We start from the raw sequence: 22,181 nt of genomic DNA on the forward strand, positions 1-22,181 counted from the left end.
TCTAATTCGTTGTTTAGCATGGGTTTGTGGGATACCATACTCATTTATCCGTTAATCAAGCGCAACGAATTATTTAAAAATCAAAAAATGCAATAAAAACGACAATATAATTCATGTATTGTTAACCTAAAACGCTAGCTATAGGTCTGAAACTTGTCGATTTAAGAAGAAATACACGGAAGCTAAAATTAAATTTAACTGTACAGCTTACTAAGCAACTTAAGAGTATTACCCGTATTCACACAGCTCCCCTGTTTTAGCGGAACTGGAATAACATTCGAAACTGTCGATTCCGAATGTATGCTTAGTAATGTTATGCATCTTGCTTTGTCATTACTTCATCGCCTCAGCGACTAGCTTAGTAAGAAATATGTATTTAATAAAGAATATTATGCTATGAGTTTTCCACAACATTCAAACAAGTCAAATAATCACCGCAATGTCTCAATTTACTTTGTATTCTCTCAGAGGAGGTCCTAACCCTTGGAAGGTAGTTCTCATTATGAAAGAATTGAATCTTTCTTATGAAACACGCTTTTTAGATTTTTCAAAGAAGGAACAAAAGAGTGCAGAACACATTGCCCTTAATCCCAATGGAAGAGTTCCCACATTAGTGGACCACGCTAACAACGACTATACCGTCTGGGAGAGTGATGCTATCCTTCTGTACTTAACGGACAAGTATGATACTGAGAGACGCATCTCCTTGGCCCACGATCACCCCGAATATCATCACGAGCTTCAATACCTGTTCTTCCAGGCTTCTGGTCAGGGTCCAATGTTTGGTCAAGCCGGATGGTTTAACCACTATCATGATGTGCCCATTCCTTCTGCCGTTGTCAGATACAGAAACGAAATCAAGCGCGTTCTTGGAGTGTTGGAATTGATTTTCGAGCGTAAGGAGTATCTGGTGGACAATAGATGCACAATTGCGGACTTGTCATTCATCCACTGGAACAAAGCTCTTACTCGAATTTTTGGTGAAGGAAAGTTCCAATTCACTGAGGAACTTCCAACGCTTGACTTTGAGAAAGAATTCCCTAAGACGTATGCTTGGCATCAACGCCTCCTTGCACGACCTGCCGCCGTCGCAACTACTGAGGAATATAACAAGTCCCAGATTTAATTGTCAACATTTTTGCATTAACATGTAATGACATGACTAGCAGCAAGAAACTAACTTTTTTTCGCACATTGATCATTCATTTAAGTTGTGTTTCCTAGTCAATTCCTGTGTCATGACCACCGTCTCTGCCTGTTCTGAAGAATAGTGTAATTGCTATAACTATCGACTACTGTTGCTTGAATAGAATTGTACTCTCAATGAAAAAGCCATAATACCCCTTTACATTATTATTATGTTAAAAACGAATAAGCAATAAAGATGTTAATGGGCTTCAATGGCTCCTGATCAAGTCACCAGTAGTTCCAATTGAAACGCTGACAACTGAATAACTCTTTCATTCCGAAGAAATGTTCGAATTTCTACTTGCACCCTTGAGCTACACAGTTCCTCGTAGCAAAATGACTAAGTAGCTCAAGAATTGCATCTCCCACGCAAAAACATCAAACAAAACCCCTCCACAGATCACAACAAACCCTCCAACTCAATCCAGACTTCAACAAACAAAAATAACATTTAAACCTATGAAAATAGATATCTGAACAACCGACCCACAGAAGAAGGGAGATGGGACTCCAACTGTAAGGGTGCTAAGACGTTCATGTACCTCTGGCCCACAGTTGACGCTCGAAAAAACCTTCCAACCATTTATACGAAAAGGTGAGCAACACGAGAGTGGGCGTTCGGTATTAAAACCGCACGATGGTTAACAGAGAGGAATTTGTTCTCCTTTTATAGAAAATCAATAAACGAAATAGTAGTCACATCAAGTAACATAACCCTACCCTACTTGGTGATGAATTGCAGCGACGTACTGCAGGTTGCTCCACCGCGTTATGGGTCACTGTAGTTCCATATAGTTGCTTATCCAATATACTGCATTGAAACGCACTGCTGCACAACACACCAACCCTCCGTAACCGCTTTACCGTGCCGCTACACTAATTTTCACTAACCTTCTTTCTCTTTCTTCCACTCGGCACGCTTGTAGCGTTCGCCAACACGGTTCAAGATGCTGCGTCGTAAACGGGACCGTAGGGCAGCGAAAAAGGACTCTGAAATGGCTGTCGACGTGTCTTTGAGTAGGAGACGGGAGACGCCGCGGTCTCGTAAGAAAGAACCGCCAATTTCGGTTGTTATCACCGGCCATACGAAGGCTTCGGAAGACGACTTAATCAATTTCGTTTGGAGAAAGGCCAAGGTGCGTCTACTGAATGTCACATACTCTCCAGCGTCTGTAACGGCGGTGGTGAAGGCGGTTGAGTTTCCGAGACTCAACAGCTTGAATGGAGTTGCTTTTGCTGGAGACTGTTTAGCAATTCGTCGGACAGACGGTGGAACGGGAGACACAAGCTCTACCGCGCGACGGAACAGAGAGAAAAGAAAGCGTAAGGCGGCAGCCCACGCTAAAAAAGCAGATGCGACACTCGGATTGTCCTCATCTGCAAACGAAACAATTCAAAACTTAAAACGGTTCCTCGAACAGCGTTACAACGCTGAGGCGAAAATGCTGGACTTAAGTGCCATGCACGAAGACCAATTTCTGCGTCAAATGGGTATTCTCGCCGAGGCCTCTACAAAAAGCAAAATGTTCCCGGCACTCATGAAAGTGGCATCCATGTATTTCAAGGATGTTCAGTCTGTGAACCTTACAAAAAACAACATTACCTCCGTTACCCCTATCACCACACTCGCTCAAACATGGCCCAAGCTGCTTAATCTCTGCTTGTCTGATAATAACATCACAACATTGGCTGATCTAGACCCTTGGGCCGGAAAGTCGAAGCTTGCTTGTCTACAGGAGCTCGTGCTTCTTGGCAATCCAATTGTAACCGTTACCTTCGCTGGAAAACCGGAGGCGTATATGACTGAGATTGTTACTCGATTTCCAAATCTTAAAATGCTGGACGGCGCCGTTGTGCCACCAAATCTCATGGCTGCTAAGCACCAACTTGCTTTCCCTACACATTCCGGATTCTTTGATTCAGAAGAAACCCAAAAACTCGTCCTTTCCTTTTTAGGTGCCTTCTTCAATGGATGGGATGGTGATCGAAAAACTACCATCCAACAGATGTACTCACCGACGGCACGCTTCTCAGTTTCTGTCAACTCCTCAGTTCCACGGAGCTCGCGGCAGAATGCTTCGCATGCGAATACAGAAATGGGACAACGCTGGTCTAGCTATAAGCGTAGAAGTCGTAACTTGATGTATGTGAAGTCTGCTCCTGAACAAACGCTTCGTTTGTCGCAAGGCCAGGATGATATCTTAAAAACAGTTACTGCTCTTCCCGAAACAAAACATGATATGTCAGATGCGTCACAATGGCTTATTGAATCGTGGAATATCACGCTTCCGTCCTGTGGACCCGCGATAAAAATTATTGTTCACGGGCGATTTGAGGAGCCAAAGAACAAACATTTAGCGCGCAGTTTTGATCGGTTTTTGCTTATTTTACCAGGTGGTCCTACAGGTGTGCAGGTGATTAACGATATGCTAGTTTTACGGCCTTATGTTGGCCCCGGCGCTTGGCAGAACACTCTTCCTCAGCCGACACAACCAGTAGTAGTGCAACCAGCACAACCAGCGCCTGTTGCACCTGTACCTGTTACTGCAAGTGGCACACCTGTTGCACCAGCTACACCTGCTCAAGTGTTGCCTGTAGAACAGCAGCAACAAATGCAACTACAAATTCAGCGTGAGCTTGTTGCAAGGGTTAAGGCGGAAACCGGGCTGAACGATGTTTTTGCCGAAATGTGCTGTCAACAAAATAACTGGGACTACAATCGAGCAATAGCCGCGTTTACAGAGCTGAAACAGCGGGGTGTCATTCCTCCCGAAGCCTTCCGTTAGCTGTACTGTTTCGTCACGATTCGGACACACACCTTTGTTTATAGAGTTTTTGTTCGTTTGCATGTTTGGATCTTAATGAGACAAGTTCATATAAAAAAAAGAATGGATTATGCGAGTTATTTTTTACGAGAGGAAATCTGATACAGAAGAAGGACTTATCAATGAGACATTAGGTTCTATGATATATATTTATTTTTTTTTGTGGTATTTACGTGACACGAATGTGAGATGGATGCGTCGAAACTTTTGGAGATAATCGTGTTTCTGGTAGTCGGGGAAGGACAATTAGACTGCTGAAAATGAAAATTACTGTCCTGCAGTAGCCTAAAGAATAACATTCAGCTGGTCATCGTCCTCCAAGTCTAAGTCCTGAATGTTATCTTTGGGGTCAAGCCAATCACCTTCAAATTCTAACCGAATGCTAGTTTTGTATGGGATGTTTGCCTGCTTACAGTACTCCTTAATGAGTGTATCCACTGTAACATTGGGGGGCATGGAAATGCGTATGTCGGGATTTGACTTGGATCTTAGAAGCAAGTGCAAAAGTTTTGCTGGTTCCCCGTCATCTTCACTATCCGAGTGGTCGCTGTGTAGCAGTTTTGTGTCTTGTAAAATCCGGTTGGTACATACGAGCTTGTAATCATTAACCTCGTACGCATGTATAACAAGTCGGGTATCGACTTTCAGCATTCCAGCACCTTTCGGCGTGCCAAAGTCCCAAAGCCGTTTGCCTTGGAAGGTCAAAACGACCTCTGGGATGTTTTTTCGTTGACAGTAAACAAGTTTAAGACGCCGAAACTCCTGATTCGACTTGATTTTGAAGATGAGAGGCTTGTCCCAGTCTTTCGGCAAATCCGTCTTACTCTCAGCAACACGTTGTCCAATAACTGCTAACTGCAGGAGTACAGCAGGTGTTGCACTACTGCCGTCGATAGAAGATATGCTACTCACAACGCTAGTATCGTTTCCGTTAGTAAGGGACGTAGCGAATGAGGTCGCCGGTGCTGCTAACCCTATTGAACTCTCTCTAGAGGTTTGTAAAGACTCCGAGTTAGGAGCGGGTATTGCCCCCTCAGTTCCAACGGTTCCTAGTCCTGTTCCTGCCACTGCTGTTTGCTGAAATTCCTCCACGTGTCGTTCAACCTCCAGCAATCTGCGTTCAAACTCTTCATCTTCTTCCGTTAAGAAAGAGACCAAAGATGTTGTTGTTGGGGCAGCTGCCGTCGTCGCCGCTAGTGACGGGCCGTATGGAGATGAAGGCTTTTGTTCATCAATGTGAACAATTTCCTCCACTTCTTTCGAGTCTAAGGCTTGATCTTCATCCTCGTCCGACTCATCAATGACAATAGACGTTGAAGCAGCAGTGCCAGTCTCAACACGGGCCGCAGATGATTGTACTGTTTTTATTGCGCCGGTCGGACTCTTCTCCTTGGGACCATCTTTGAATGTTCCTTTTCGTTTTAAGACCTCCTTCTCGCCAGAACCCTTTGGATCCGTTTTCGCTTTCCTTAAACGATGCCGACTTCCCGAGCGAAAAAAGTCCACATCATCGTCATCATCCTCGTCATCCAACGTGTCTATAGCACCTCGTTAGCAGACAAAAAATAACTTTCGATGAATTTAAAGTTCATCGTGTGGCAGCCTTAGTGTAGAGTCTTTATGAAAAACCAACCCTACAACCATGGCTGCCTCCATCCACACCTACCCGACCCAGACAAGTCTGAAAGAGCATGAAAACTCAACGCAGGCTTTTTGATGGGCTTCGTGAAAAAAGCCACATCGTCATCCTCCTCCAACGACATTCGATAAATTTACCTTATGAAGAACCTTTGATTAGTGAACAATATCAATTAATAGAGAGAGGAACAGCAAATTGGCATAAACATGTTCGATTCTACCTTGTCCTAGTGCGCGTTCGTCTAGCAGTAGCCAGATGCACTTTTGGTGGTGAGTACCGGGTGGGGCAGACGTGGGGGCAACAATATGGGGACGGTTGTGGGGGTACAGAACTCGCTGCAGCGCATTAATACAGAATACAGCAATTTGCGTTGCACTACTAGGCATTTCCTAGAAATACGTTGCGCTGCATTAAAATAAAAAGTCACAAACGAGGCTGAGTGAGGAAGGCCTCCTTTCCGACCTATGTCATAATCTTATGCCCCGGGATTTTACTCCACAAATGGCGACTTGATTATCCAATAATAAAAATTGCGAAATAGAGGACCCCTGTACCCTAATCGCAAAGGCGAACATAAACCTTAAATAAGCCAATTAAATATATAAGCGCCAAGGCTTGCGAAACGCCGTCGGCTGCCAAACAGTCAAAAACAGACTTTCCAGTGTCGTTTTGCATTAAATGTGTTAAGAACAAGCAAAATTAATGTGTATACAGCAAGCGCTTATCGTATTTGTGTCTAAATATGATTCAGAAAAATCATTGCTTCCGTGTACATCGTCATAGACGATATTCCGTGTTTTATAAATTTTCGAAATGTGGAGTGAGAAGGCAAACCACTTTTCGGCAATATCGAATCATTGAGGCACTAGCCCTGTCAAGACAGTTGCTATAAGGTCTTGCTGCACTCTGCTGCGTCTCCTGCCCTCTCCCAGCTCTCATTGTACGCTAGGATCCTGGGTTTTTTTATTCTTAACAATTTCCCGTGTGACGGCTCGAGTTTCTGCACTATTTCTGTGAGTGAGTGCTATTTCCTAATTCAATAGACAAAAAAAGGGAATCGCGACGACGATATATATATTTTTGGTCTTTTTTCGTTGAAGCTGCGATATAATTTATTCAGTTTTATTACACTCTAGGATTCCTCACACAGTTTCTCCATTCAGAGGTTTTTCTCCTTCTTTTGTTCCTTTTTCTTCCCTTTCAACAATGCCTATAAACACGAATCTTACTCCCCGCGATGTTCCTTGGGATGTTACTGCGGACCATTTGACTACCCAGTACAAGTCTTTCTACTTGAGTTTTGACGACAACTCTTTCGGCTATGTTCAGTTTGCCTATGGTAACCTTGGTTTGTTTATTAAGGTTTCTCCATTGGGCTGGACATACTACCCAAGTCCCGAGGAAGCACCAAATGAGCCTATCATTGGTAGTTCCACCCATTTGTTTCGCAGCATGAAGATCTCAAAGGATCGTTTCAAGGTGACCGTGTCTGGAAACGACTTCAACATTGATCCTGAAGCGAAAAAGTGCCATGTAACCATTAAGGGACTCTACGATCTCCACATTGAGATGGAAGGTGAGGGTTATCAAGTAAAGGACTTTGGCCGCACGTCCAAGGTCGAGTTTATGAGACATCGTACCTTTCCCATGAACAAGGTTACTGGTACGGTTACTGCTTACGGCAAAACAAAAAAGGTTACTGGTAACGCGGTTGCTGTCGATGCCATGTTCTTTCGCGACAAGTTTACCAGTTTTGGCCACACTTGGCAGAACGCAATGCTCTTTGACAGAGAGCAGAAACATGTGCTTACTTGTTTGCACTACTACACTCGTGATCAACCCATGTCTGCTGCTCGTTCGCCTTCTCAGGCCAGTTTGACACTGGACGGTAAGTTGGTTTCAGTCATGCTTGACAACGAGTACTATCAAGACGAATGCCATTCACCCGACGGTCTGCGTTATGAGCTTCCAAAGACGGTTCGTCGCGTCCTGTCCGGTAAAACATTTGACGGTCGTTCGGTGCAGGTAAAGCTGCGAGCAGAACTGGAAACGATTGGCAGTATCACTGACGTACTTAAAATTTTCCCCAAGTGGGCCAAGGATCTCGTGTCCATTTGGGCTGGTTTGCCTTATGTTTTCGTTTGGTTGCAAAACATGGCTGCCGATGTGTACATTGACGGTAAGCATGAATGCCAGCTCTCTGGTGCCGGCTATGTCGAACAAACCTGTGTCCATTACCCTCCCTCGGAATCTGAGAAATAGTTCTCCTTAGTTGTCGACTCAAGGGTTGGCGTCTGAAACACTATTTCATCTCCTCACTTTAATCCCTTTTGCGAAATCTTCAGTTACTCAATTTTTTCCTTTTTTTTTTTGCAATCGCATCTGGGCTTATGAATGGCATGTAACGCTACTACTACTATTGATATGATGAGTTTACGACTACTTTCGTTCATACCCAATACACAAACAAGCACGCACATACAAATGCATATACACCTGCGAGTACATGATAGCACAGGTACACAGACACCTATCACACAACGTTTATACACGCACACACGCATTCTTAATTATGTTTTACGCTCATGTTACGGTTTCAAGTTGCTCGCGGATGAGCAATCGGTTGTTCCCTATGGATAGGTACAGGGTGTTTGGATGTCCATCGTTTACGCCTATCCTTTTCCTTTATTCTACGTGGTTATACGACTGTTTGTCGTGGTCAAAGCATCTGTCGGTCCGTCATTTGCTTTCGTACTCTTGTCAACCCATGGGCGGATTGGGTTGATCCAAGATCATTTCTTCTCGTTTACACACCTACTCCATTCTCTTTAAGTTCTTTTAATAAATGTTCTGTTTTTCCTCTATTTCAATAATTTCATTCTGTTTTCCCAATGGTGTTTCGCATTTTCTCCAACCGTACGGTCCCGCGGTATTGCCGGTGGGGCCGATCTTCCCGCGGTGACTTGTTGGTGTTCCTGTTAGTCTGCCAGGTCGTCGTCCGTCGTGTTCTCTACGCACATCCTCCGCCCTAGGCAAACATCTGCTCGATATGTCGGCAGAATACAAGTACGATGAGCAAGGAGCTTTCTTTCCCGTCTTTCTGCTCGTTTTTGTGCTGGCTTATGCCATTCCAGCGACCTTAAAGGAGTGTTTTGGACGTAAAAGTACGACTTATTTTTTTTAAAGGAAATTTGTATTTTACAGACCAGCTAACACGTTTATCATGTAGAAAAAGATGCATTTACTAGCTGTGAAGACAAACTGAAGCATTTGCGTCCCAAAAACGGCTTAGACAAGCAGTGCAAAAGAATTCCGAAAAGGTACCTTACGACCACTACGTGTTATACTAATTCATGCAAGATATTTTGCCATTGTCCTTGCTTGGATCCTTGCTATCTACCTCGTTTATGTCATTGTACAAACCCGTTCCAATTCTGCTCTGTATGATCCCTATGAAATTCTTGGTCTTCCTAAAAGTTCGACACTGGACGAGATTCGTCGTCATTACAAGCGTTTATCGATCAAGTTCCATCCTGATAAGGTCCGTAATCTGGTGAACACAACACGAGAGGAGGTGGAGTTACACTACATTGAAATCACAAAAGCCTACAAGGCATTGACGGACGACGAAATTCGTGAAAACTATATTAAGTATGGTAATCCTGATGGTGCCCAGGATCTTTCTATTGGTATTGCTCTGCCCAAATGGGTCGTAGAGTCGAAAAACAGCATTTACGTTCTCGGGTTTTATGGTACTCTTTTTGGTCTTTTACTTCCTTACAGCGTTGGAAAATGGTGGTACAAGACACGTAACTTTACTCGAGAGAGTATCCGTGTCGGTTCCGTTCACCGTTGGTTTAAAAACTTTGATGAAGATGCTACGGCAGACGACTTGTTGAAAGCGTTTGCATCCAGTGACGAGTTCCGCCATGACAGCAAGGAGTCTGTCGACGAGTCTAGCAAGCGTGTAATTCGTTTGCTTGAGGAGCGTTTCCAACGTAAACCCTCATCCAATGAGCACGAGTTGGAACAAGTTTTACGCCAATCTGGTAACGTTTTAAGTGGTCTTTTGAATTTGGTTTCGGCATTCGGTTTTGCGAAGCCTTTAAAAAATGCCATGCAGCTGACACAGTGCATGGTCCAAGCACTTCCTCTGGATTCCACCTTGTACACTTTGCAATTGCCTCATTTGAAGCAAGAAGATGCATACAAATTGGCCCTTCACGGTGTCAAACACATTTCCCAATTTTGTGACTTAACTCCCAATGAGCTTTCTACGCTGCTGCCCAAATACACGAAGCAGCAACGTGAAGAAATGTCCTTGGTCGCCGGCGCCATCCCTCGTCTTTGCGTTACGGATGCAAAGGTGGTCGTCGATGGGGACGAGTTCGTTACGTCCAGCGCGATTGCTACTATGATTCTGCGTGTGAAGTGTTGCTATAACAAAGAAAAGGTGAAAACGGTGAATGTTTCCGGTGAGGAGAAATGCACGGAGGAAGATGAAAAGCTGTTTTCTCAAAACAAGGAGACTGCTGTCGGCGATAAGGAATGCTTGCCTGCAGCTTGGGCTCCGTACTTTTCTCAACGATTCAAGCCTGTTTGGTGGGTCTATGTAGAGGACCCCCGTCAAGGACGAGTCGTCGTTCCTCCGGTTGCATTAACAGACATTCCCAAAACCTCTCGCACAGTGACTATTCCCTTCCAAGCGCCGCCCACTCCCGGTACATATCACTTCCGTGGCCATGTTGTGTCAAATGCTTTCTGTGGAGAGGACGTCTTGTTGAACATTACCGTAGAAGTGAAAGATCCAGCCGAACTGGTCAGCGATGTTCCTGAAAAGTCAGCAAAGGGCATGGATGAAGACAGTGCCTATGATGTTGACACCGAGGATGATAACTCGAGTGATGAAGAAGACATGGACGACAGTTTATCAGACATGTTTGACACGGATACGAGTGTCAGCGATTTGGAAGATGAGGATGAAGACGGAGAAGAAGACGAACACAAGAAAAATCAAGCTGTTGATGAGGAGAAAAGCACTACCAAGTAACATTATTCACTATCCTTAAAACAGTTTTAGGTTCATTTCCTGCATGACCTACACGCTCATTTTAAAACGATTTTACTTTGACATGCTTACAAACGCTGCTGTGTACTCCATCCGCAGTTTTACATTCATTCACCCTCCTAGTCCCCTCTTAATAAGAAATGACATTTGTAACGAAAAGAAATATTCAAGTGTTTTGGGATTCCAATTCTTAAAAAAGGATTCCCAGGCAGCTTGTTAGAGAAATGGTTCAAATGATCTTATTACTGCAGCTTTTTTATCCAGATTCGTATTTTCATTCCTTATGCCGGCTGTTTGGTGGCAGTAGTTAACATAGTTCCTGTTTGTTTAGTGAAAACGAGAACATAAAACACTTCTTGGTAATAAAAATGTAATGAATCCTTATTTACTTTACGCAACAGCACTTAACAGATATTCTGGAATCGTGTTGTCTAAAAATCTCCAAAGACTGGCTGCTGGCCGATTTTGCCATCCTTACACCCGACTCTCTTCTTGGCCACACTTCGTTGCTTTCCAAAAACAAAAACGGCTGACCGAGAGGCAGTTTAGTCAATTCAGCATGACGATTGCAAAGAAGCTGCACGGTAGAGCATTCTACGAAAGTATAGGCTCTCCGAAGAGAATTTTGGCGCCTATGGTTGATCAATCTGAACTTCCATGGAGAATTCTTGCTCGACGAAGCGGTGCTGATATGTGCTTCACCCCGATGTTTCATTCACGTTTGTTCAGTGAAAGCAAAGACTATCGTGACAAAGTTTTCTCAACCAAGGACATTCCTGAGGAGAAACCTCTAATTGTTCAGTTTTGTGGAAACGAGGTTGAAACAATGCTTCAGGCTGCTAAGCTTGCAGAGCCGTACTGTGTTGCAGTGGATTTGAATCTCGGCTGTCCTCAAGGTATTGCTCGTAAGGGAAAGTATGGCTCTTTTATGCAAGACAACTGGGAGTTAATTGAGGCAATTATTTCCAAGTTGCATGCAGAGCTTTCTGTTCCAGTAACAGCAAAGATTCGCATATTCCCGGATCCTTCTCGGACGCTGGAATACGCAAAAATGATCTTGCGTGCGGGAGCATCGATTCTCACTGTCCACGGTCGGACGCGAGAGCAACGCGGTATAAATACTGGCATCGCAGACTGGGATCAAATCAAAATGTTACGGGAAAAACTGCCTGCGGACACCGTTTTGTTTGCCAATGGTAACATTTTGCACAGCAGCGACATTGAACGCTGTCTCGAATACACCGGTGTCGACGGCGTTATGTCTGCTGAAGGAAGTCTCTATAATCCCAAGGTTTTCTTGTCGCCTTCCCGACCTTACACAGAGTTGTATCCTCGAGTCGACAAGATGTGTGAAGAGTACTTTGACATTGTCCGCGAGCACGGTCTCACGAAGGACTACAGCTCTTTGTCAGCAATGAAAGGTCATTTGTTTAAGATTTTGCATTCCTTTTTGTCAAAACACACGGACCTTCGCCAGGTCCTTGGTGTGAAATGTACTCCAACGGATTTTGAGAGTTTCGTACAATTAGTACAGGAAGTGCGGGAACGTATTGAGACTTCACTAGCCAACAAAGAGTATGTTGACGACACAGAAAGCTTTGAAAAAACACTCGATGAGCGGGGTTATCCTGTCGTCCCGTTTTGGCGTGCACAGCCCTACATTCGTCCACTGCCTAATCGGAAATTGAAGGAGGAAAACGAAGAGGATGTTGCAACGAAAAAGATAAAGCTGAGTAAAAAAGAGGAGGAAGGAGAGGTGTTGCAATCGTAATAGAATTGTTTGAACACAAGTGTGAACACGTTTTTCGTGTTATGGTTTGTCGTAATCTGTTGGTACATATCTGTTTGCTATAATGGAAGCTTCTGCAGGACACATGCAGCTGCTGTAGTGCAGAAAACAAAGAAAGCATTATTAGGCGTAAAGGGCGTTTGACAGTATGCAAAAATGATGGAGGTGAAACAAAAGAAAAGGAGAAGGAACTTGGGAACAAGATCCTGTTCATAGGACTCATGAAATGTGAATATTCGCTGCATGTACAGGACATCCTGCAGCTCCGGTGTGCAGCCAGTCTCTATAACAATCCTGAGATGGAGTTAGCAAAGAATAACAAGCATTTAATTTTTCCTGATGACATACCAGATGAAAGATGCATAAACAGTACGCCAGACGTGCAACATTATCACCAGGAGCAAATTCCTCAAAGCAAATAATGCACTCTTCACCAAGGCAGGGAGAATCTTCGTTCAGCTGGAAGTAGATGTACTGTCTCGCTTTCTTTAACAAAGTATTAGACTTCAATGTTGTATTAGGTGACCCAAAATCAAGACAAGAGCGAAGGTGTTCTTCCTGTTCTTCCTGATCCATGCTTGCTAACGATTCACAGCAAACTGGGCATTCGAGTAACTCAGTGGATTGATTTATATTTGTGCGAATTGCCCTATTCCGAACATCTTCAACAGACATATCCATGAGTACAGAAGAAGAACGGGTCACATTCTCTGTTTGATTAAAGCAATTATCACAAACACGAACGCGTACTAACAAATCATCATTATCGTGTTCCTGTAGACTTTCTTGGGAATTATCATCTTCGTAACCTTCGTATTCAGCATATGCAATGTGAGAGAGAGGAAGAAACGCAAAGTGGTTGGAGCAATTGTTGCAGAATATGAAACCGCATTTCCGACAATGATGTCGGCGATGAAAGAATGTAAATGGAGTTCCGCATGAGACACATTCAATGGCTTCACTGTCTGGTTGCCATTTGGCTCGTTGAAAGTGAGTTTGACGATTCAGCGTTTCTGACATATTCAACTCCACAAGATGGCTCAAACAGCATAAATATCAAACAAAAACCGGGTATTGTTCGTTTCAATGGTGCTTATTAACAGGTATGATACCCGAACAAACCCAATTCCTGATGTGTAACGACGTACTGGGAACGTAAGGGCGAGAGCAGATAGGAGGCGAAAAAGAGTGGAAAGAGGATTTAGTTTGTCAACAGGAGAGCTAAAGCCGTTTAAAGAGACGAAATACGTAACAGCGGATGTGAGGAATTGAGCTTAGAATTGATCAATGAGACGCTTTTGGGCATTTTCTTCTGTTGACCGAAGTAACTTGTCTCTGTTAGCAATTGTGTCTGACCAAACAATCAGCTAGCACGCGAAGAAGAGCCTTGTTTTGTTCTCACCTCTAGTGACTTCTCTAGCTTGTTGCTGAATGTCTGTCCCAAGTGCTGGAGATCGTTTTTGTAGTTTTCAATCACCACGGGAAAATCAGAAGGTGAGCTTAAAGTAGACAATATTCTCTGAAGCTCCGAGTCTATTTGAGATAGTTCTTCTTTTAATCTGCTCTTCTCTTCCGAAAAGTAGCGGATGTTGGACAGAAACTTGTCCGTCAAGTTGTCGATTTCTGATATGGCAAGCTGGATTGCGTTGCTTTTCGCATACACTCTATCTCTATTCAATGTTAGCGATTCAATTCTTTAAGACTACGCGAACTGTTTTATTACTTCAACGCGTTGTCAATCAGGTGGGACTGAATGGCTTCGTCATGATGCTTGCTGAACGAAACAACTGTTGATGCAAGTAGATTGGAATACTGAGAATCCAGAGCTGACTGTAGCGAAGTAATTAAATGAGACATGGTTGTGGAATTGTTAGAAGGCTGGAAACTGCTACGCATTCACTGTTCCTTATATACGTTTTACGCGACGCGTTTTTCATTTAACGCGAATTTAATGGTTTAGAACAATGCATAATAGGCAGAATATACTACTCTTAGATTATATAGGGGTTTGACTTATTTGAATTATATCGGCCATTTCCTGTTTCTGAATGTGTTTATTTCTCTCCCTTACGGCTAAGCCCGTATGTCGTTCTTTTGGCTGTCAACGAAGAACTTGAACAATTGCAACCTCAATTACTTATCTCACTGCATTTTTATTCACGTCTAAGGCTGTATTTTTGTTTGATATTCAACTAGCTTACGCTTTTTTTTCCCTCTTTACTTTTCATAACGTAAACACAGGCTTAAGGAAAGCGTTCCTATTTTCAGCGGTTGGATCTTTGATTGTCATCACAAAGGACCTCTTTTCTCAATAATATTAAGCATAATACGCGGAAGGAGGCTCTTTTTCGTTTATTCATACAAATTCCTTCTCTTTTTTGATAATCTTTTTGTACAAACATGCAAGATCCATTTCACGAAGTTCGAGAGTACGACTGAACATTTAATAATATTAGTGATACAGAGATGATGCTAACATTTGGCTCTACTTAGGGATGCGACGAGACAGCTGAAGCAGATTCAAGGCTTATTCGCTCAATTTTTGAAGGATCGCAACTCCGGCTATCCTACTCCCTCTACTGAGCTAATTTATGCCATCGATGAGTTGTCTGAGACGTTAAAAGATCTTCGTGAGGCCGTTAAAATTGCTTCAGACAATGCAGAGCACTTTCAATTGAGTGCAGAAGAGCTTACGGAACGTGCCAAATATGTCGAGGGACTAGAACGGCAGCTGAACGATATCCAACTGGGTCTTGCCGAAGAATCAAAATTACCTCCGGTCGGAGGGACGAATGCTGAAGCTCAAGATGCTGTTGACAGGGCAGCGGTCGCTGAAGATACCGCAGCTCGCCGTGCAGAGGAACAACAGTACCAACAGCAGCTGTATCAGGAACAGGATGTCATGCTTGACAGTGTTTACAATACCGTTGGTACCATACGTGGTCAAGCCGTCCTCATGGGCCAAGAGTTGGCCGAACAATCGACTATGCTTGACACACTGGACGAGCAACTCGAAACGGTTGGATCGAAATTGAAAACTGGATTACGAAGAATTAAAGACTTTGCCATTGCGAATGCCGGTAAGTGTCTACAAAGAACGAACGAGTTTTATTTCTGTAAGTACTAACATTATAACTAGACTCCAGATCAGGTTGTTGTATCACAATTCTCGTCATCATCCTTGTAATTCTGTTAGTACTGGTAGTCATCATTTAGTCACTCTTTCTGCTTCTCTTTGCGGGAGGCTTCTCTGATGCTTCTCAACTGGTTAGTAGAATTCAGGACAACAACGTTTGCAGTAACATACCTTCATCTTCGTCATCTTCCTCCTCTTCGTCTTCTTCAAGATCAACAGAACTCTCATCATCGTCACCGAGTTCCTCCGACATTGTCTCGGTAAAGTATTTCACAGCATTGGGGAACAAATCCTCTGCCAAGAAAATGGCAAGCTCTGCGCCGTCAAATTCTTCTCTGTCTTCTTCACCTGTCCACTCGAAGAAGTCAAAGAAACCAGGAGGGCTGTTTTTGTTCTTCCGGTTCAGGCTTTTGCCTGCCTTCCAGTTAATCTTTACAGGTTCGGACACATAACGTGTTGTTGTCTTTTCCAAACCCTCCTCATCAAGTTCTTTCGTTTCTTCAATGCGAACATTCTTTTCCAACGTAAGGCTGTCGTCCTGCAAAAAGTCATTTTTCAAAAAGCTCATAGTAATGCGCAAGTTGCGTGGTTCATTTTCATCGGGACGTTCAACATAGAGATTCTGTAAGTTTTCGAGCAAGACACTGTCATCGGGCGTGATATATTGGCCTACAGATCAACTGTTAGTCTTCAACCATCAAAAGTCGCGATATCACTTACTGATTTCGTCTCCAGCAGCCTCCAAGACAATAACCCAGAAGTTCTTGATGTTTTTCAAAATGTCACGACGCTTTGCGAACAAAGGCTTGAAGACTTCGTTTTGTTTTTTCACTGAAAAATATTGTTAGAGTATTTAGAACAAAAAATACAAGCATTCTGCGCGTCTTTCTTACAGATTTCGAGCTCTGCCTTTCCAAAATCATGCTCCAAATCGGCAAGCTCCTCAAAAGCTTTAGCATCGGCTTCCGACATCTTTTATTTTAACCTAGTTGCAGGATGTTCTGTTTTTGCTACGAAGTGTGGTAGTGACTCCTTCACTTTTAAGAACTGACAGTCATCCTAACAACACCGTCAAAACAAAATTGGAATGTAGAAGCGGTAAGATATATCTTTATTGTTGTAAACTTTTCATTTCAATTATTCACTTTTTTTTTCGTGTTCAAACTTCGTACATTTTGCATGCTGTTGTCTAAAATTACATAGTAGCGATTAGGCGAAAATACACTGGATTGTCACGTCTAGAGTAAACAATATGTGTCTAGAACACTTCCTACACATTACAGGATTAAAGGGTGTTTAAAACGTTTGATTCTAAAACCCAAAACATTTACGATTGATGTCTTACAATTACTTCGAACGGAACGTCTACTGATATCAATAGTCACGCAATCAATGTTTTATATTGTGAAATGTGAACGTCTCCTGCTTTGAACTGTGTTAAACTTCACGAATTTGAATATCTTATACGGCTCTCAGTCTCGTCGATTCTTCCATTACCAACCCATAAGCAATACGCCACTTGACCGAGATTTCCCAATAAAAAACGAAAGTAAACGGTAAATACGCTTATTTTCCATAGCCTCCTCTATGGATACGTCGCAAAGACAGCTTTTTTGTGAAGAGAGTCAGAAAAATGAGCTCGAAGCGTTGGAGGCTATTTTTATGGATGACTTGGAGAAAGTCAATGTGAACAATGCATGGAATGTATGTCAATTGACACGTTTGTTTGTGCCGTCCGCTAATCATTGTGTCTACAGGTGTCGAATCAAAATACATATGTGATACATTTGTGCTCCCGAAGCAACAGCGCCAAAAACATTGCAAAAATAGACTTTGAATTTGAATTAGGACGCAGCTATCCATACAACAAACCTGTCATTCGTTTAAAAAATGGGAAAAATGTACTCAATTCCCAAGTTCGGTTTTTACTTTCCCAGCTTGACCGAAAGTCTCGCGAGCTCGTGGGTCAAGAGATGATCTTTGAGCTTGCCTCAATGGTCCAAGACTACTTAAACGACTGGCAAAGCGAACTGTCATCTCAATTCGCGAGTTTGGAGGAAGAACGTGCGGTGAAACTTAAAGAAGATCGTGAAAAGGCAAGCCAAGATCAAGCAATGCTTCGTAAAAAGGAAGAAGATGAGAGACAACATGAACAAATGCTATTAAATGACCGGATACATGACGAACTACAACGAAGGTCGTATGAAAGAGGGCCTGTCAACACGCCAAGAAACAAAAAAACCAATGGCACACAAACTGCCAAACTTAAACGACTTCCTCACACCATTGACCTCGAATGCGAAGTGTCTGTTAAAGATACACAGGATGCTATGGTAACCTTTTCCCAAATTCGGCCTGTGTTCACCATTGCGGAAACTCCTCTTTCTACTTTAACTGCGGTGAAACCTGTGGTGCATGATACAGATGTGGAGAATCAGTTGTTTGCTTTACGTACTGTATTAATTACCAATGAGTATTGGAGTACGGAAACGGGAAAGAAATCTTTGCAAACACTAGAAAAGGAGTTACAAAGTCTTTGTGGAGTTCGCCACGAATTATTAGCATCTATTTATGAAAACCAACTAGAACGAATCCCGTCTGCTGGTTGGCGTCTGTATGTTCTTCAGGAATATGCCCCTCGACTTACTTTACATTCTCTCTTGCAAACTGTTCTTTCCCTCGACGTGGACACTGTCCGTTCCTACGCCAGTAATATTCTGGAAGGTCTAAATGAACTTCATCGTTTGGGCATGGCGCACAAAGATCTACATGCTGGAAATGTGCTGCTTGTGCAAAGTGGTCAGCGGACGTATGCTCGGCTGTCAGATTTTAGTTATATGCGCACTTTGCGTGACATGAATTCTTCAAGTAGCTTCACCGACGAATCTGTTGGAATGAAAACTAACTTTCCTACTGGACTCTTTCCACCTGAAGTTTCGGATGCCTCGTTTGCATTGGCGTCGAGAAAAACAGATATATGGTGTTTCGGTCTTGTTGTTATTCAAATGTTATGTGGTCTGCACGTTTTTGAGAAATTTAACACAGCCAAACTCATTTTGAACAGGGTTTTGCCTTGCTTGCATAAGCCTTTTCAGGATCTCCTTTCTCAATGCTTGATGCATGAAATGAAAAAGCGGCCTACTGCGTCAGAACTGCTTTCTAGTCATGCAATTCGTTTGGGAACGGCACTTATCACGAGTAAGGATAGACAAATTCCTCCGAAAGGCATGAACTTGGCACAACTTAGCCTACAGGAGAATATTGCTGATGCGCTTTATAAACGAGGCATTTCACGGTACGAATCTGATTTCGAAGAGATCGAGTTTCTCGGCAAGGGCGGATTCGGTGAAGTTGTGAAAGTAAAAAATCGCATTGATGGTCGCTTTTACGCTATAAAGAAGCTTCCATTAAATAACAGTGCTAGCGGAAACAACAAAATTTTGAAAGAAGTCATGACTTTGTCCAGGCTCCATCATGAGCATGTCGTTCGTTACTATACAGCTTGGGTCGAAACTGAAACTCATGAGACTCTTACAGAAATGTTGTCCTCGGAGGAAGACTCTTTGTTTTCGTCTGCAAATGTTAACAGTGATCTGTTACAGTCAACAAGTTATGCTAAAAATGGATTGTCGAGTCTTGATATACATTTTGATGAAGAATCATCAAGTTCTAGTGAAGATGAAGACGATGTCGTTTTTGAGGGAGATGGAACGGCTTCCTCGACGAGTTCAAGTTTTACTAATGATTATATAAGCACGCAGGACACTTCTCAGTCTGAAGAGCAGTCGCTCAACGTAACCCTTTACATTCAAATGGAATACTGTGAAAAGCTTTCCTTGCAAGATATCATTCGAGACAAGTTACCAGCCGAAGAAATTTGGCGCCTGTTTCGCCAGATCTTAGAGGCGTTAACATATATTAATAGTCGAGGAATGATGCATCGCGATCTAAAACCAGGAAACGTCTTTTTAGATGAAAATCGAAATGTCAAGCTAGGTGATTTTGGCTTGGCAACTGAGAATGAGGGATTTCAAGATCCAGCATTGGTAAAGTGGAAAAATAAAACAATTGAAGATGGGGAAATGACTGCCGGTGTTGGAACCGCACTCTATGTTGCACCAGAGTTGCTTAACAAATCAACAAGCACACATTACGATGCTAAAGTTGATATGTATAGCTTAGGAATCATTCTTTTTGAAATGTGTTGTACATTTTCCACAGCAATGGAACGGATTCGGATGATTGAGGATATCAGATTGCCCTCCATCAGGTTCCCGTCTTCGTTCCCATATTCAAAAACCAGTAATGAGAGTCGTGTAATTACATGGTTGCTTCAACATGATCCTAAGAAACGGCCTAGCAGTCAAGAGCTAAGTGAAAGTGATCTGGTTCCTGCCAAGGTGGAAGATGAATATATTCGTGAGGGTTTGAGAGTTTTGTCAAATCCGCATACCCCGTACTACAGTCGTTTACTCAAGGTCTTATTTAATCAAAGCATCGACAAACACATCGATTACACTTATGACTTCTACACAAATAAGGAAAGTGGAATGACTACTCGCGCTTTTGATCGCATGCTTGATCCTTCGCTTGTTGGTTTTTACCGTGATAGAGCCGTACAGGTTTTTAAACGTCATGGCGCAAAGGAAAGGAAGCAGACAGTACTCTTTCCGAAGACGAACTTGTATACGCAATCACAACCACTTGTGAAACTTCTTGATTCAAACGGAACATTGCTTCAACTTCCATACGACAATGTACTTCCGTACGCTAGAGAAGTTGCGCGTAGCACATCTGAGGAGTTAAAGACATATTTAGACTCGCACGTTTATCGTGAATTACCCGCCGGAGGCCGCCCTTTTTCTGTTCATGAACTCAGTTTCGACATTGCTTCGTATTCTGACCATTTAGAGTGGTACGATGCAGAGGTCATGAAAGTCATTGATGAACTTATGAGTGAGTTTCCAAGTTTGCAAAAAGGATGTATACGCATTAATCATGCTGATATATTCAATGCTATTATGGAATATCTCAAAGTGGATAGGGAAAAACGTGCCAGGGTTAGCACAATCATCAGTCAAGTGAGTCAAAATGCTAGTATTACGCGCATCCGTAATCAATTGCGCAGCGAGTTCCTGGTTCCTTCCACTACATTGGATGAGCTCCTCCTTTTTGACTATTGTTTGGAATTTGAAGAAGGCGTTTCGAGATTACTTGGCATTTTTGACTCTTCACTCAAAGAAAAAGTGATGCCAGCTATTAATAATCTGAGACAGATTATGAGTTTCGCCAAGGAATTGCAACTCTCCTTTCCCGTTTACTTCGCTCCTTTGTGTGTCTATAACCTCAATTTCTATACCGGTGGTGTCATGTTTCAAGCTATTAATACTATTGACCATTCCGATGTCGTTATTGCCGGAGGCCGTTATGATGCACTAGTCAGGCAGTATGATCCTCCACTGCTGAGGACGGCAAGAAGGAAACATGCCGTTGGAATAACAGTTGCCCTGGAAAAGCTGGTGCATTCAATGACTCGCTATGTCCATTCATCTCTAAAAAAGTCTATGAGAGGGAAGAAATTTTCTACAAGCACTATTCCCCTCAATAATTGGATTCCCCGGAGATTGGATGTCATAGTTGCAAGTATTGGAAAAGACTCATTAACCGAAAAATGTGCCGTGCTTCGCATTTTATGGGCTTTAAATATTAAGGCTGATGTACTACACAAGGGTGCTACAAGCTTAGAAGAAGTTGTTACAAGATTCCGCAATGACGGAATAAATTGGGTGCTAGTGGTTCGTCAAAAAAACACTGCTATGCAGAATTCGATAAAGGTTCGAAATATATCGAAAGGAGAAGATTACGAAATCCGGACAGAAGAGATAGGTTTATGGATGCTAAGTGAAATCAATGAGCGCAAGCGGCTGAAGAACACAAAGCAAACAACAGAACTTTCTCGGACATCTTCTCAAGAGGCCTTTAGCCAAATGGAAGGACAGGATCTGAATCTTGATGTTCAGTTAGTCTCACTTAAAGATGTAAACGATCGGAAGTATAAATGGAAGCATAAAATGAATGCAATGAACAAGGTATATGATCTTGTCAAGAATGCAATCAGTGATTGCAGTACGGATGCCGTAGCTTTGGCTGTTGATTGCAGTACTGAAGTTATGCATAATTTACGCAGCACTACTCTTCAAAACGAGGAATCCTGGAAGCGTTTTATCGATTCTTCGCCTGCTTCTCAACGACAGTACCTGGAACAATTGCACCAAAAACTGCTCGCCTTTAAAGAAGAGGGAAAACAACGTGTCTGGGTTGCATCATTTAGAACTAACGAGCTATGCTTGTATGAACTTAACGAATAATTTTTTGGTTCCATAATTCATTCTTTTATGTTAAGTGGAATTGATTTTGTTATATTATTATAATGTCTAATAGTCGCAATGAAATAGAAAAAAAAATACTTTAGCATCTAGAGTCAACCAATAACTTTGTAAGCAAGTATCATTCGATTTTATCGCACAAACAGTATG

General features: G+C 42.7%; 11 protein-coding genes across 11 annotated transcripts; 7 read left to right on the forward strand and 4 right to left on the reverse strand.

The window, feature by feature from the left end:
- The first annotated feature begins 386 nt into the window (after positions 1-386).
- SJAG_00179 (glutathione S-transferase Gst2) lies at positions 387-1,344 on the forward strand. Its single transcript, XM_002171440.2, has one exon. The coding sequence runs from the start codon at positions 440-442 to the stop codon at positions 1,124-1,126; it is 687 nt and encodes a 228-aa protein (XP_002171476.1). The 5' UTR covers positions 387-439; the 3' UTR covers positions 1,127-1,344.
- Positions 1,345-2,088: 744 nt separating this feature from the next.
- SJAG_00178 (mRNA export receptor) lies at positions 2,089-4,153 on the forward strand. Its single transcript, XM_002171439.2, has one exon. The coding sequence runs from the start codon at positions 2,136-2,138 to the stop codon at positions 3,972-3,974; it is 1,839 nt and encodes a 612-aa protein (XP_002171475.1). The 5' UTR covers positions 2,089-2,135; the 3' UTR covers positions 3,975-4,153.
- SJAG_00177 (DNA repair protein Rad60) lies at positions 4,038-5,954 on the reverse strand. Its single transcript, XM_002171438.2, has 2 exons — positions 5,680-5,954; positions 4,038-5,551 (listed from the first exon to the last, which is right to left on the reverse strand). Exons 1-2 carry the CDS (start codon positions 5,774-5,776, stop codon positions 4,299-4,301), a joined length of 1,350 nt encoding a protein of 449 aa, XP_002171474.1. The 5' UTR covers positions 5,777-5,954; the 3' UTR covers positions 4,038-4,298.
- Positions 5,955-6,504: 550 nt separating this feature from the next.
- On the forward strand, positions 6,505-8,509 carry SJAG_00176 (Svf1 family protein Svf2). Its single transcript, XM_002171437.2, has one exon. The coding sequence runs from the start codon at positions 6,859-6,861 to the stop codon at positions 7,912-7,914; it is 1,056 nt and encodes a 351-aa protein (XP_002171473.1). The 5' UTR covers positions 6,505-6,858; the 3' UTR covers positions 7,915-8,509.
- Positions 8,510-8,609: 100 nt separating this feature from the next.
- SJAG_00175 (ER protein translocation subcomplex subunit Sec63) lies at positions 8,610-11,081 on the forward strand. Its single transcript, XM_002171436.2, has 3 exons — positions 8,610-8,816; positions 8,882-8,972; positions 9,013-11,081. The coding sequence occupies exons 1-3, from the start codon at positions 8,702-8,704 to the stop codon at positions 10,700-10,702; spliced, it is 1,896 nt and encodes a 631-aa protein (XP_002171472.1). The 5' UTR covers positions 8,610-8,701; the 3' UTR covers positions 10,703-11,081.
- Positions 10,844-13,660, reverse strand: SJAG_00173 (ubiquitin-protein ligase E/phosphatidylinositol(3)-phosphate binding protein). Its single transcript, XM_002171434.2, has 2 exons — positions 12,858-13,660; positions 10,844-12,803 (listed from the first exon to the last, which is right to left on the reverse strand). Exons 1-2 carry the CDS (start codon positions 13,527-13,529, stop codon positions 12,729-12,731), a joined length of 747 nt encoding a protein of 248 aa, XP_002171470.1. The 5' UTR covers positions 13,530-13,660; the 3' UTR covers positions 10,844-12,728.
- Positions 11,023-12,532, forward strand: SJAG_00174 (tRNA dihydrouridine synthase Dus1). The gene has a single exon (XM_002171435.2). It carries the CDS (start codon positions 11,280-11,282, stop codon positions 12,489-12,491), a length of 1,212 nt encoding a protein of 403 aa, XP_002171471.1. The 5' UTR covers positions 11,023-11,279; the 3' UTR covers positions 12,492-12,532.
- Positions 13,661-13,783: 123 nt separating the features above from the next.
- Positions 13,784-14,423, reverse strand: SJAG_00172 (hypothetical protein; the record flags this gene model as incomplete). The annotated part of the gene is made up of 3 exons (XM_002171433.2): positions 14,233-14,423; positions 13,912-14,179; positions 13,784-13,837 (listed from the first exon to the last, which is right to left on the reverse strand). Exons 1-3 carry the CDS (start codon positions 14,403-14,405, stop codon positions 13,784-13,786), a joined length of 495 nt encoding a protein of 164 aa, XP_002171469.2. The 5' UTR covers positions 14,406-14,423.
- Positions 14,424-14,909: 486 nt separating this feature from the next.
- SJAG_00171 (SNARE Tgl1) lies at positions 14,910-15,696 on the forward strand (the record flags this gene model as incomplete). Its single annotated transcript, XM_002171432.2, has 3 exons — positions 14,910-14,938; positions 15,003-15,589; positions 15,656-15,696. The coding sequence occupies 3 exons, from the start codon at positions 14,910-14,912 to the stop codon at positions 15,694-15,696; spliced, it is 657 nt and encodes a 218-aa protein (XP_002171468.2).
- A 25-nt stretch (positions 15,697-15,721) lies between these two features.
- On the reverse strand, positions 15,722-16,617 carry SJAG_00170 (nucleosome assembly protein; the record flags this gene model as incomplete). The annotated part of the gene is made up of 4 exons (XM_002171431.1): positions 15,722-15,765; positions 15,817-16,314; positions 16,366-16,476; positions 16,539-16,617. The coding sequence occupies 4 exons, from the start codon at positions 16,615-16,617 to the stop codon at positions 15,722-15,724; spliced, it is 732 nt and encodes a 243-aa protein (XP_002171467.1).
- Positions 16,618-17,089: 472 nt separating this feature from the next.
- Positions 17,090-22,136, forward strand: SJAG_00169 (PEK/GCN2 protein kinase Gcn2). The gene is made up of 2 exons (XM_002171430.2): positions 17,090-17,349; positions 17,403-22,136. The coding sequence occupies exons 1-2, from the start codon at positions 17,233-17,235 to the stop codon at positions 22,011-22,013; spliced, it is 4,728 nt and encodes a 1,575-aa protein (XP_002171466.1). The 5' UTR covers positions 17,090-17,232; the 3' UTR covers positions 22,014-22,136.
- Positions 22,137-22,181: the final 45 nt, after the last annotated feature.

This window comes from Schizosaccharomyces japonicus (assembly GCF_000149845.2).
Source record: "Schizosaccharomyces japonicus yFS275 unplaced genomic scaffold supercont5.1, whole genome shotgun sequence".
In the NCBI taxonomy this organism is placed as follows: domain Eukaryota; kingdom Fungi; phylum Ascomycota; class Schizosaccharomycetes; order Schizosaccharomycetales; family Schizosaccharomycetaceae; genus Schizosaccharomyces; species Schizosaccharomyces japonicus.